Consider the following 13,465-nt stretch of genomic DNA (forward strand, 5'->3'; position numbering starts at 1 on the left):
GATAAGTGACTTTTGAGGAGAGTCATGATAGAGGTGAGAGAAGAGCCATATAGGAAGATGGGGCTCTTTCATGTTTTTATTACATGCTGAACTAGAATGTGATATGTACTTACTTATGTTCATAGTCAGTGTTCCTTTAGCCTGGTATGTACCCCCTACCTCAACTTGTCTATCTAAAGAAGCAGGAGTCTTTTTCTTATCTTTGAAGTCTCAATTCAAGTATGATCTTTTATATAATACTTCTACATGAAACTTTTTTCTCTGTAATTCAGTAGATTTACTTAGATTGCAATTTCTTTGCCATTGCTGTTTCTGTACCTTAGCAATTCAATTGTTGGAATAATAGTATCAGTTTTTCATTGAGGAAGTTAGAAATAATGAAATGTTCTTGTTCATTTCAGCTTGTGTACCTCTTTGCAGCTCTCCTATATGTCCTGAATTTTAGATATTTAAAGAAAAATTCTCTGTTATAGTTTCTTAAGGAGATTTTATAGTATGGAGTTCTTACTCCTTTTTTTTTTTTTTTTAAAAGATTTTATTTATTTATTCATGAGAGACACACAGAGAGAAAGGCAGAGACCTAGGCAGAGGGAGAAGCAGGCTTCATGCAGGGAGCCTGACGTGGGACTCAATCCCAGGTCTCCAGGATCATGCCCTGGGCTAAAGGCAGTGCTAAACCGCTGAGCCACTCAGGCTGCCCTGGAGTTCTTACTCTTTATAAATTTATTTTCTTGAGTCAGACCTAGATTCTGCTCTTGTCCAGGCATCATGTAACTTCAGACAAGTTACTTTTCTAAACCTTAGTTTTCTTATCAATGAAAATGCCAATATTAATACCTTAGTATTTACTGTGGAGGTTAAAATACACGAAAAACACTTATAAAAGTGTTTTCACATGTACTATGCAAAAGTAGGTATTCCCTCTTGGGAAAAAGTCGATTTCATGTAAAGAGTGCTTTTAGTTCTTTATGGTTTTTTACTCAGTGTGCCTTTCCTTTATGGAAGATTTCTCATAGTGATGCCTGAAGAATGAGATGGAGGGAAAAATGGTCTGTTGGGTAAGGCTGATTGAATAATACTGTTTATCGAAGTTGGAGTCCCCCTCTCCCAAGGCTTGGTTTATTGGCTCTTTATTCTTAATCTCCCACCACTGCCTCTTGGTTAAGTTCTAGCAGGGAAGATCTGCCCTTATTATTTCCCAGAATATGCCATGTCGTTTCCTGTGTTTGTACTGTTATACATGCTGATTCTAACTCTTGAAATTTCCTTTCTGTCCTTGTCTACTTCTTAAATTATTGTTTTGCTTTACAGAATCTGACTTGGGTGTTGTTTTTTTTCTCAAGACGTTTCTCTGACTTCTCTAGATACCATTAGCCTTTTCCTCTAGTACTTCTATCCTTATATCTTGTTCATTACTAATACCTTTGCACTGATCACCTAGTGTTGATCATAATGCCTGGCAGATGATGGGTACTTAGTAAATAAAACATGCATTTTCTTGAAATCCTGAAATGCTCTCTTGAGTAGCTCAGGTACTCATCATCTCCCTGTTGGTTTAAGGCTTTGGTTTATTGAAAGGTGCATTGCAAGAGTAGAAAGCACAGTCTTTGGAATTGGATGCATATAGTTTCTAATTCTGACTTCCAAGAAAGATTATCCTCTGAACCTCAATTTCCTTTGCTCTATACTATGAGTAATAATTCCTTATTAAATAGTCTGTTGAGTATAACTAGTATGAGAATTATCATGAGGCTAAACTACTATAAAACCTCTAGAGCATAATTTCACACGGCACTGAGCGGGTGCTCATAAGTTGTTTTAGTTATTACTGTGTGCTTCAATCATATGAAAAATAATGTATGATCTCTTTGAAAAGCCAAAGATTTTGCTTTCTTCCCTTGCATTTTACCTACCTAAGCCAGCAAATACCTTGATCCATTGAAGAGAAGTACTTTTCCCTTAAATTATTCATTTATTCAATGAGGAGTGAGTACCTGCTGTGTACTAGGCACTATTCTTGGTGCAGAGGATACGGTAGTAAATACGAAACACAAAAATTCCTATCCTCATTAAGTTTATGGTCTAATAAAAGAAGCAGATAAATTTCAATAGCATGATCTAATACCATTAAATTCTGGGGAATTCTTGTCACTTCTTTATATTGTGCAATAAATGTGTTTTCATGTTCACTTGTTTTTAGTATCACACACTAAGCCCCTCACAGTGCTACCACTGATCTTTGTGGCTTTTTATCGTTGTTACATCAGTGTTCACTGTGCCAAGGGTGTAGGCTGCTTATCATATGTTTTCCCCTTATTAACCTCAGTGACAGTGTGGAGGCAATAGAATAGCATGTTCATTGTTAAATCCCAGCCTAAGGATGACTGGGAATACTGATTCTCAAAAGATAGGCAAAGGAGAAAGGGATAGTCTGTCTGTCTGTCTCTCTCTCTTTTAAAGATTTTATTTATTTATTCATGAGAGACACAGAGAGAGGCAGAGACACAGGTCGAGGGAGAAGCAGGCTCCCTACCAGGAGCCCGATATGGAACTCAATCCCAGATCCTGGGATCCCACCCTGGGCCAAAGGCAGACACCCAACTGCTGAGCCACCCAGGCGTCCCAGGAATAGTCTCTTGAGTCCTTTCCTTCACTAGGACAGACTGTAGCAATTGAAGAACTGAATGGGACTCTGATTTCCATATTTTACAAATCTGAAACTAAGACCCATGGAAATGAAGTGACTTGTTCAAAGTCACAAAGTGAATCAGGGACCACTCTGGAAAATCCAGGTTTCTTAACTCCCAATTTGATGCTTTGCTCTGTTTACTTGTTCTGTGTATCTAAAAGTTTTCTTTGGAAAAGTGTTCACTCTTCTGTTTGTTTCTGTGGGAGATCCTTCAGTTAGGGATTGGCGAGGAGATGAGGACATTTGAGAAGAGCTAGAGGCTCTACGAGAGAGAACATGCCTGTAACGCTTCTGCTAAGCATTATTCATTTGGATTGTCAGCAAGAGCTGCATTGATTGGATTTGGTCGCTCATCTTTAGAGTGGAGTTGTATTGCTGATTTTCCACTGTGATGCATTGGCTCACTAGCAATTTGATATCGACTCTTGTGTCGGTGGGGATTTTCAGTGTTCAGTATGATTTGGTTGAATATATTTTGATTCAAGTAGACTGACAAGAAGTCGTCCAAGATTTGACTAAATCATTAATAAGTCTGTCAGTCTGAACCATTTGGGAGGAGTAATGTTATAGCTTACCATATTATCTTGACAAGTGGTGTACTCCTCCGCGTCATACTGGTCTCTTCATGCAGGTAAAGAGCTATGCTACAGTTAATTTCTCTGCTGAACTTTGAGTCATCTTTTAAACTAGTATAAACACAAATGACTCATATTCTTTTAGTTCCCAGTTGCCATTGTTTTATGTAATTTAGGACCTTTTATTTACTGCATACATAAAAGCATTCTTGTAAATTGTTTAAATGGTAAATTTTCTTGGTGAAAATATTTGAATTTTCTTAGAAGCCTCCTGTTCATTTGTCATTTTCTTCTCCCACCCATAGTCCTACTTTTTTCCAGGCAGAGCTGTGGATCAAAGAATTGTAAGTTGTTATTTTTTGGCATCATTTTTCCTTCTCCATCACTTCCTTTCCAGTTAGAAGTAGTCAGCCGATCATCCTACCTATATTTAATCAGCAAATATTCCCTATTTAATATAAATTTATATAACAACTTTTAAGTTATTGGGTTTTTAGAGTTCTATTGGGGTTAGAACATTTCTATGCTCAGGTTTATTAAATATATAACAGCTGCTGAAACTAAATTGAGTTGGAAAACTTTCAAAGTTAGGTTACATAGAAGGGAAAATAAATGCCACAATTTTCACAATGATCAAACTAATTTATTGAATAATTCACATTTCTGGAATTTGCAAAATTACTGAAAGTTTTTAGTCTCCAGTTTCAGTAACTCACTTTGAGTTATCCAAATCCCTGGTCTTGTTCATTTTATAGAGAAAAAAAAATTAACTCATATTTTAATTTTGGATCATAAATACTTGAATTAAAACCTCAGTGATATATTATTTGCTCTTTTGAGATTCAGTCTCATTTTTGGGTTTCTAGAATGAAGCTTCAGTTTCTCTATAATCTTAGAAGCATGCTTTAAAAAAAAAAAAGGACTACACATTTACAAATATCCACAAAAGTCACCTGTTCAGATTTAGCAGTAAATTAATGATTTTCATCATTTCAATAAAATTAGGATAATTTTAATAATACCATGTGGTTTCTCTCAAAATATCAGTGTAGTGATAGAATTAGTGATATTTTAATATTTCTCTTAAAATATCAGTGTAGTGTAAGGATTTTAGACTTTATGTTCAATGCTCATTGTGCAATGTGCATGATACTAAGACAGTGGTCTGCTTTTGTGTCATGTTCCTTTTCATTTCCTAGAACTAGTGTTTATGATTCTCGAGCACGGGAGAGATTGCGCCAGATTGAAGAGCAGAAAGCACTGGCATTGCAGCTTCAAAATCAGGTAACAAAAAATTGAGGATAAGATTGTAAATAAATAGCATATCCAAGTTGAAACTAATTTGGAAGATTACCTGGATTTGGGATCAAAGCAATTATAATTGCAAGATGTTATGGTGGCATAGCATTATATGATTAGTGTATATCCTTGATCTCTCCAGCTAGTCCTACTCAGTGTATGTAGACAAGGAGTAGTTTTCTTTATCCCACTTACTCTAAAGTTCTGTTTTGCAGAGATTGCAGGAACAGGAACATTCAGTACATGATTCAGTAGAACTACATCTTCGTGTACCTCTTGAAAAGGAGATCCCTGTCACAATCACCCAAGAAACAGAAAAGAAAGGTCATAAGTTAACTGATAGTGAAGATGAATTTCCTGAAATCACAGAGGTAAATTACATACTACAGACTCTTGTGCTAGCAAGTGTGTTTAGAAAAAATACTTTGAATGAACTTCAACCACAGAAATAACAGAACACCTGGCATTTAAATTTAAATTTAAATTGTATTCCTCTTATTAGAGGATTATTGAAAATTGAGGAAAGACTTATGGGTGGCTTTTCACAGCTTTAGCGAAAAAAAACATTAAATTTATGTTTCATTTTATGTACATTTTTACTTTTAACGTATGTGTTTGACATCAAATAGTAAGTTGAGACTTAGTATTTTTTAAGTAATATAAAATCAGTATAAAAATTTGGAAAATATATGAAAGTCTAAGTATATTGTAAGATAATCTGTTCTGTAATCTGTTCTTCTGTTTATAAAATTATCATATAGCTGGTAAGTAGAACACATTTATTAAAGTTGTGATGGATTCCATAATTTACCTTTAAAAAGCCCAAATTTTTTTAGGAAAAAGTGTCTGAAAGATACTACCTTTATCCCCTTACTACCTTTTGGAAAAGGTTCTATTTATTAGGAAATCCTGTGGACCAAAGATATGAAATATAATTAGGTCTTTTTTGTGAACTTAGAAAATTTGATAGCAGAAGGTTATTTCAGACTTAGGAATAAAAGAAAGAAGGGTCTGAAATGTTGTACTGCTGATAAGGGAGGACAAGATGGGATGAAAAGAAGATTACTGGAAGGAATAGAAATCAAACCAAAATGTTAGAAGTAAACAGTTGATTACTGATAAATATAGTCTGGGGATTATATGGGACTTGGTGAGAAATCTAATGTGTCTTAGCCATGTATGCTTCATCTCTGGCACCTCTTGGTTCCCTAGGAAATGGAGAAAGAAATAAAGAATGTATTTCGTAATGGGAATCAGGATGAAGTTCTGAGTGAAGCATTCCGCTTGACCATTACACGCAAAGATATTCAAACTCTAAACCATCTGAACTGGCTCAATGATGAGGTAATCTTGTACTTTTTTGTATTCAAACAGTAAGTGAACATTAAATGGAAACTAAATCAAGCATTATCTCAGTGTTTCTCGAAGTATGGTCCTCAGATGGCCTACCCCGTTCTCCTGAGTGAGTATGAGGCAGTGTGGTAGAGATACACATTTTAAACAAGTACCTCAGTTGATTTTTTTTTTATGTACCTTTGAGTCTAAGAATTGATGATTTACCTTTCTCTGTTTGGAAGATTTAGACACTGAGGGAGAGGACATTCACTCTCACTCTCTTTAAGGCACCTACCCTGCAGTTCACATTGTTTAAGCAAATATTTAATAACTTTGACTATGTTATAGCATGAAGGAGTACTTTGGGATTTCCATCAGGGCTTCCATTTCTACTTCCTTTTTCATCTGTACTTGTTCCAGTTCACATAGGTTATGAGAGATAAGCTTTCTAAAGTAGCCTAGTTATACATGATATTTTTTTAAACTGACACTGAAAAAGCTATATTATTAAATATTTGATGTACTGGGTTGAGAGAAAGCTATGGCCCCCAGCTCTTGCTAATAATTTTTTATTTATTTTATTTATTCATGAGAGACGCAGAGAGAGAGAAAGGCAGAGACCTAGGCAGAGGGAGAAGCAGGCTTCATGCAGGGAACCCGACATGGGACTCGATCCTGGGACCCTGGGATCATGCCTGAGCCAAAGGCAGACACTCAACCGCTGAGCCACCCAGGCGTTCCTCCTGCTAATAATTTTAAGTAGATTAATTACACTACAGTCTTTAATCTGTCCCCATTCTTAAACTTGTAAGAGCCTGTTTTATTTTAGAAGAATATTTTTCACTTCAAAAGAAGAGAATGGGGTTGGGTTTTTTCCTCTAAGTACCTGCTTCCTTCCTTAGGCCCAGTAGAAGCATCCCTGCCTGATATTTTGGGTATACTCAAAACTTTACAGCCATGGAAGATTTTGAGATACTCTATATAGTAAGCACCAGATATTCTAGATATCTATAATCTGATTTTGTAAGCTCAGGCTCCTCCAAATAATAACTCACCAACATCTATTGAGCATTTACATTATGTTGGACACTACTGTGTTTTATGTATTCTATTCAGATAATAGTCACCATAAACCTTAGAGGTATATACTGTAGTTTTATCCATTTCTATTTTATAGGTAAAGAAACAAAGGCATAGAAAGATTAAGAAACTTGGAAGGTTACATGCCTAGTAAAGCAGAGCCAGGATTTAGACCCAAGCAATAGGTCTTATCTACTATATTGTACTGCCTCAGAATCCTAAATTGGATCCTGTCTTAGGATTAGATGTATAGAATTTGAGAGCCATATGCCATGCCCAGCATGTTGTTTTTTTTCTGGGGGCAGCTGGATTAGTCCCATTCTCTTTGCCACTGATCGGTTTCTAAAATATAGATTTCAGAAGTTAATCACTCCGTGAAAAATATCTTTGACAAAGAGTGGTAAGGAAGGTATGTTTGATACTGTCTTGTGTTAGGGGAAAGCATTCTTGCTTCTTTTGGTTCAGAAGAGTGATATTTGAACATTGGATCAAATAACAGGAAAAAAAAAGAGTTCAGCCAGATTAAAGAGCAAAATAGAAATCAAGGACAGTTCAAAGTATCCATCAATTAAATGTTTTTGATGTGAAGACATTGATTTGTGGTTTCTTGCTGTCTTGTGCCTCTCACTGCTAAATGGAAAGGAGTCAGTTATTCTACAGGCATTGTAACCCATTTGTTGTAGATTATGCAAAGCCTCCTAGAGGGCAGCAGTGAGTAAGATATGAGCTGAGTCGGTGCTGTCTACCGTGGCAGTTAATTTGGTGAGATCCCTTACAGAGGCAGCATTCATCAGGACATGTTTTCCATTCCTTTGGCCCATCAAAGGTTGGATTTTTAGCAAGCAAAGTTAGTGGAAATTACATTATTTAGAAAAGTCAAGGAGAAGGAAATATTCCTTGTCTACTTTATCTCTACCACACCTACCCATAACTTTTGTAGAGAGTGCTTACTTGTCTTCTGAGTTTAGAATGTTAACCTTGAAAGCAGGTACCAATTCACATGTCCATGATGATGATAACTATTTTGAAAAGCACCATTTTCAAAGTACTGTACTTCTCAGGCTTTCAAAGTTATTGTCCTTGAGAAGCTAACATTCTGATGAGGAATTAGTAGACATCCCTAAGTATTAATATTCATTTAAAAATACATAATTCTTTTTTCTGTTAAGAACTCTGAGTCTTCTTTTGCAAGTAATTCGTGCTCTCTTCAATCCTGTTCTTCCCTCAAATAGATATTTTCATTAATAGCCATTTCTTTTCTTTCTATATCTCCTGTCAGTTTTATAAGCTATTGTAAGTCTTTCTCCAAAATAAGGTGATTAGCATATTATTCTTACCATTTTATAGGCAATGGAAGTGTCTGGAAGTGGAAGTGAAACAGATGTGAATAATTTATAAGGAAAATAAAATCCAGAAGTCCTATATTTGGAATATGTGGAGAAAGCAGTTAGGCTACTCTTTCTCTGGTCTTGTTCCTAAAATAAGAGTAGGCTACATTGCTTATTTACAAAATAGGCTTTCAAGCATTTTTCATGAATGGATTTATGTATAGATGAATAGTTAAATTCTGTATAGCTTCAAAGGACTAATGATTGGTTGATAGGACTGACATTTTTAACTCACTGTAAGAAAATGAAACTTCTCAGAAATGGAATATGGGGATTGGTTATCTTTGTCAATGCAAAAGGAGCTGGAAGGCTGATGACACCAGGGACATTATAGATGGGGATTTCCCTACTGGGTCTGGTGATAAGTTATTAATAGAAATATCTAATTAAAGGAAGGAGGTCAGAGTTAAAGAGGAGGAATTCGTTGCAAAAGTAGATTGAGAATCACAATCAAGAAACAAGAAGAGAATATTTTTAAATGGATATCAACACTAAAAATTATTTGTTGATTCCTGGCAATTGCATTAGATAACCTCTGTGATCCAATAGCTTGATGACTCTGCTTTATGGCCTGATGATTCTACTTTTTAGAGGGCCTAAATGTTGTTTTATAAGGCATCAGATAAATTTAAAAATATATGGAAATTTTTTAGGCATATAAGTAAATGGATCTGACTTCTGCTTCTGGTCATGATAGAATGAAATGGATCAGGTTTACCCTTTCGGCCTAACTAGAAAATGAAATAAAACATGAAACAATTTTTGGACAATAGATAACAGAGATCCCTGAGATAAGGAAAATGAAAAAGATGAGCTGATGATTTCTCCCACCTCACTATTGTGGTCTGTTGAGTGTGGAGAGCTAGTAGAATCTGGCAGTGCCTGACAGTCTTGCTCAGTGGAGGAGACATTGCTCAGAGTTCGGGGAGGTGAAAGTGGGCCAAGATTTGTGAAGTAAAATACTGAAGGGAAGGTTGCTGTGCAAAGAAATCTCCAGAGATGTACAGAGGCCCCCCTCAAATCTTTGGCTGAGCCCTGATCTATATGTAGATAGGAAGAAACTACAGAGGCTGGGTAAAGAACCACCAGAAAGAAGGAATCAGAACAAAGCTTAGAGCTAACAGGTGGTTAGAATAGTTCATATTCCAACTAGTTAGAGTGGAAAAATCATGAGGCACTGAATAGTGGCCTCTAAAGGATATTACCTCAGAAGTGGGTCCAAACTGGTCCTAGAATAAAGGCCACTCTGGACCTGTGGTAGCAAAGTTAAATACAAATTTTGAAAGCTTGAAACTGATCCAAGTGACTTAGCTATATCCCAGAACAAAAGCCCAATGATATTTAAAGAAATACAAACATATTCTAGTAATAACAAAACCCAATAACATGAAATCACAGTGTCCAGCATCCATTCAAAAATTATGCAAGGTGGAAGGAAAATACAACTTATTACGAGGGAAAAAACAGTTTCTAGAAATACCCCGAAATGACAAAAATGACAGAACTAGCATAGACTGGAAGGATATTAAAACAGATATTATAAACACACTCCATATGTTCAGGAGTTTAGAGGAAAATTGACATGATGATGAGAAAAATGGAAGAAGTAAAAGACCCAAACTGAACTTCTAAGGGATGAAAAATATAGTATCTGAAATAAAAAAATACATGGGGATCCCTGGGTGGCGCAGCGGTTTAGCGCCTGCCTTTGGCCCAGGGCGCGATCCTGGAGACCCGGGATCGAATCCCACGTCGGGCTCTCGGTGCACGGAGCCTGCTTCTCCCTCTGCCTGTGTCTCTGCCTCTCTCTCTCTCTCTCTCTCTGTGTGTGTGTGTGACTATCATAAATAAATAAAAAATAAAAAAAAATACATGGGATTAACAGATTGGACACTACAGAAGAAAAAAAAACAGTGAAGTAGAAGATATAGTAATAGGAACCATCCAAGTGAAACAAAAAAGGCTGAAGAAAGAGGAGTATATATGAGCTGAGGGACCGTCTCAGGCGTTCTGAGTATGTAATTAGAGTCTCAGAAGGAAAGAGGAGATGAGATGTAGGTGGTATCAGAAAAAAAATTTTTTGAATAAATAATGGTAGATTTTCCTAATTTGGAAACTTAATGCTGACAGATCCAAGAAATTCAGCATACCCCAAGTAGAAGAGACACCACACTAAAAAATACAATAACCGAGTTGCTGAAAATCAGTGATAAAGAAAAAAAAATAAAAGCAACCAGAGGAAAAGAGACATATTATGTACTAGAGGAATACATAATGTGTTTCTGACAGAAATACATATAGGCCAAAAGACAGTATAGCTACATTTTTAAGGTACTGAAGAAAATAAAAATCTTGTCAACTTACATTCTTTATGCAGCCAATATATCTTTCAAAAAAACTTTTTTTTCGGACAGATTCTGAGAGAATGGATCACCAGCAGACCTGTATTAAAAAAAAATATTGAAGGATATTTTTTACACAGAATATAACAGTGGAAATTTCGATCTACACAAAGGAATGAAGAGCAGTAGAAATGCTCTCATTTTTTAATATCTCTGTAAGACAGTTGACTAGTTAAAACAAATGTATTGTGGGGTTTATAATGTAAAATATGACAATCAATACAAAAGAAGGGGGAAGTGGAAGTACATATAACTCTAAGATTCTTACAGAGTACCTGAAGTGACATAATGTTATATGAAGATAGACTATCATAAGGTAAAGAACTATATTATAAACCCTGGAGCAGGGATCCCTGGGTGGCGTAGCGGTTTGGTGCCTGCCTTTGGCCCAGGGCGCGATCCTGGAGACCCGGGATCGAATCACACATCGGGCTCCCAGTGCATGGAGCCTGCTTCTCCCTCTGCCTGTGTCTCTGCCTCTCTCTCTCTCTCTCTGTGACTATCATAAATAAATAAATTTAAAAAATAATAAAAATAAACCCTGGAGCAACCACTGAAAAACAAAAATACAAACCAAAGAGGTATAGTTAATAAGCAAATAATGAGGATAAAATGGAAAAAAATACTCCAAAGGAGGGCTTGAAAAGAAGAAAGAAGATGCAAAGAACAGATGGGACAAATAGAAAAAAAGAGCATGATGGTAGACTTAAACCCATTGGTATCAATAATCACATTAAATGTAAACGATCTATCCCAGCATGCCTGATACAAATATAACATGAGGCACATATGTAATTTTAAATTTTCTGGTAGTCACATTAAGTAAAAACAAACAAAAAATGGTAAAATTAATTTAAAAAACTTTTTAATTTATTTATTAGAGCATGAGGGGAGAAGCAGACTCCCCACCGAGCAGGGAGCTCCACTTGGGGCTCGATCCCAGTACCCTGGGATCATAACCTGAGCTGAAGGCAGATGCTTAACTGACTGAGCCACCCAAGGTCCCCAGTGGAATTAATTTTAATAACATATTTTACTTAACATGGGATGCCTGGGTGGCTCAGCAGTTGAGCATCTGCCTGTCTCTCTCTCTCTCTCTCTCTCTCTCTGTGTGTCTCTCATGAATACATAAATAAATAAAATCTTAAAATATATATATATTTTACTTAACACAATATATATAAAATATGTCATTTTGGCATTTAATAAATATTAAAATTTTATTAGAGATATGTTACCTTTTCTTTAAAATATAGTACCCATTTTATACTTACAGCATATTTATACTTATAGCACAGTTTGGATTAGTCATATTTTAAGTGCTCAATAGTCACATTCAACTAGTGGCTACCATATTGGACAGTGTAGATTAAACATCCAGTTAAAAGGCACAGCTTGTCAGATTGGGTAAGAAAAACATCTGTCTACAAGAAATCCATTTTATTTATTTATTTATTTATTTAGAAATTTCCTGGATTTTTTTTTCTTTTTTTTTTTTAGTAATCTCTACACCCAACATGGGGCTCAAACTTAAGACCCTGAGATCAAGAGTTGCATGCTCTCCTGACTGAGGCAGCTTGGCTCCCAAGAAACTCATTTTATTTAAGATTTTATTTATTATTTGAGAGTGAGAGTGAGAGCCACAAGCAGGGGAGTAGCAGAGAGAGAGGGGGAGAAGTAGGGAGCTGAATAGGGAGCACAATGTGAGGCTTTATCCCAAGACCCCTGGGATCATGACTTGACCTGAAGGCAGAGGCTTCACTGAGCTACCCAGGCACCCCAAGAAACCCATTTTTTAAAAAATTTTTATTATTTATTTATTTATGATAGTCACACAGAGAGAGAGAGGCAGAGACACAGGCAGAGGGAGAAGCAGGCTCCATGCACCGGGAGCCCGACGTGGGATTCGATCCCGGGTCTCCAGGATCGCGCCCTGGGCCAAAGGCAGGCACCAAACCACTGCGCCACCCAGGGATCCCAAGAAACCCATTTTAAATGTGAGGACACAATCACAAGTAGGTTAAAAGTAAAAGGATAGAAAAAATATTCCATGTAAAAACTAATCAAGAGAAAGAAGTAACTATATTAATATCATACCAAGTAGATTTCAAAGCCAAGAATATTACCAGTGACAGACATTTTGAAAGGGATAAGTTCAAAAGGACTTAATCTAAATATATATAAACCTATAAGAGAAGTTCAAAATATCTGAAGCAAAACTTACAGAACTGAAAGAAGAAATAGATAAATTTATCATTATCGTTGGAGATTTCAGCACTTCTCTCAACAATCAGTAGGAGAAATAGAAAATCATCAAGGATGTAGAAAGCCAGAGTAGGTAGATGGATACCATCTACCCAAATGCTTGTGGGCAAGAAATACTTTGTCCTTTACACAGCACTAAATGTGTCCCATCCCATGTGGAGAAACAGGATGATGCTGCACTTCGGGGATCTTCATTTTCCCTCCAAGATTCTTTCCTTCCTGTCATCCCGTACTACTAATTTATGTGGATGAATTGGGAAAATAGCAAGCAGCCAAGTCTTTATTTCTGGTTTTATTTTGCAAACCCTTGTTAATTATTGTCAGTTGTTTCCAAAATGCAAAAGCACTAGACTGTTGGAATACTGTATTTCTGACTTTTTCCCAGCTAGGGAAATGCCATAAAGAAATGACTAATAGCATATGTGGGGTGTG

General features: G+C 36.2%; 1 protein-coding gene across 5 annotated transcripts in view; it reads left to right on the forward strand.

Moving 5' to 3' along the window:
• The window catches only part of SENP1 (SUMO specific peptidase 1), a 56,227-nt gene that overhangs the window by 28,227 nt on the left and 14,535 nt on the right, over window positions 1-13,465 (forward strand). For all 5 annotated transcript variants that reach the window (XM_077870291.1, XM_077870288.1, XM_077870289.1 and 2 more), the window contains 4 exons: window positions 3,570-3,608; window positions 4,464-4,548; window positions 4,779-4,934; window positions 5,776-5,907. In XM_077870291.1, the coding sequence (XP_077726417.1) occupies window positions 3,570-3,608; window positions 4,464-4,548; window positions 4,779-4,934; window positions 5,776-5,907 (412 nt within the window). The remainder of the gene's footprint in view (window positions 1-3,569; window positions 3,609-4,463; window positions 4,549-4,778; window positions 4,935-5,775; window positions 5,908-13,465) is intronic.

This window comes from Canis aureus, chromosome 25 (genome assembly GCF_053574225.1).
Source record: "Canis aureus isolate CA01 chromosome 25, VMU_Caureus_v.1.0, whole genome shotgun sequence".
NCBI classification, from domain to species: domain Eukaryota; kingdom Metazoa; phylum Chordata; class Mammalia; order Carnivora; family Canidae; genus Canis; species Canis aureus.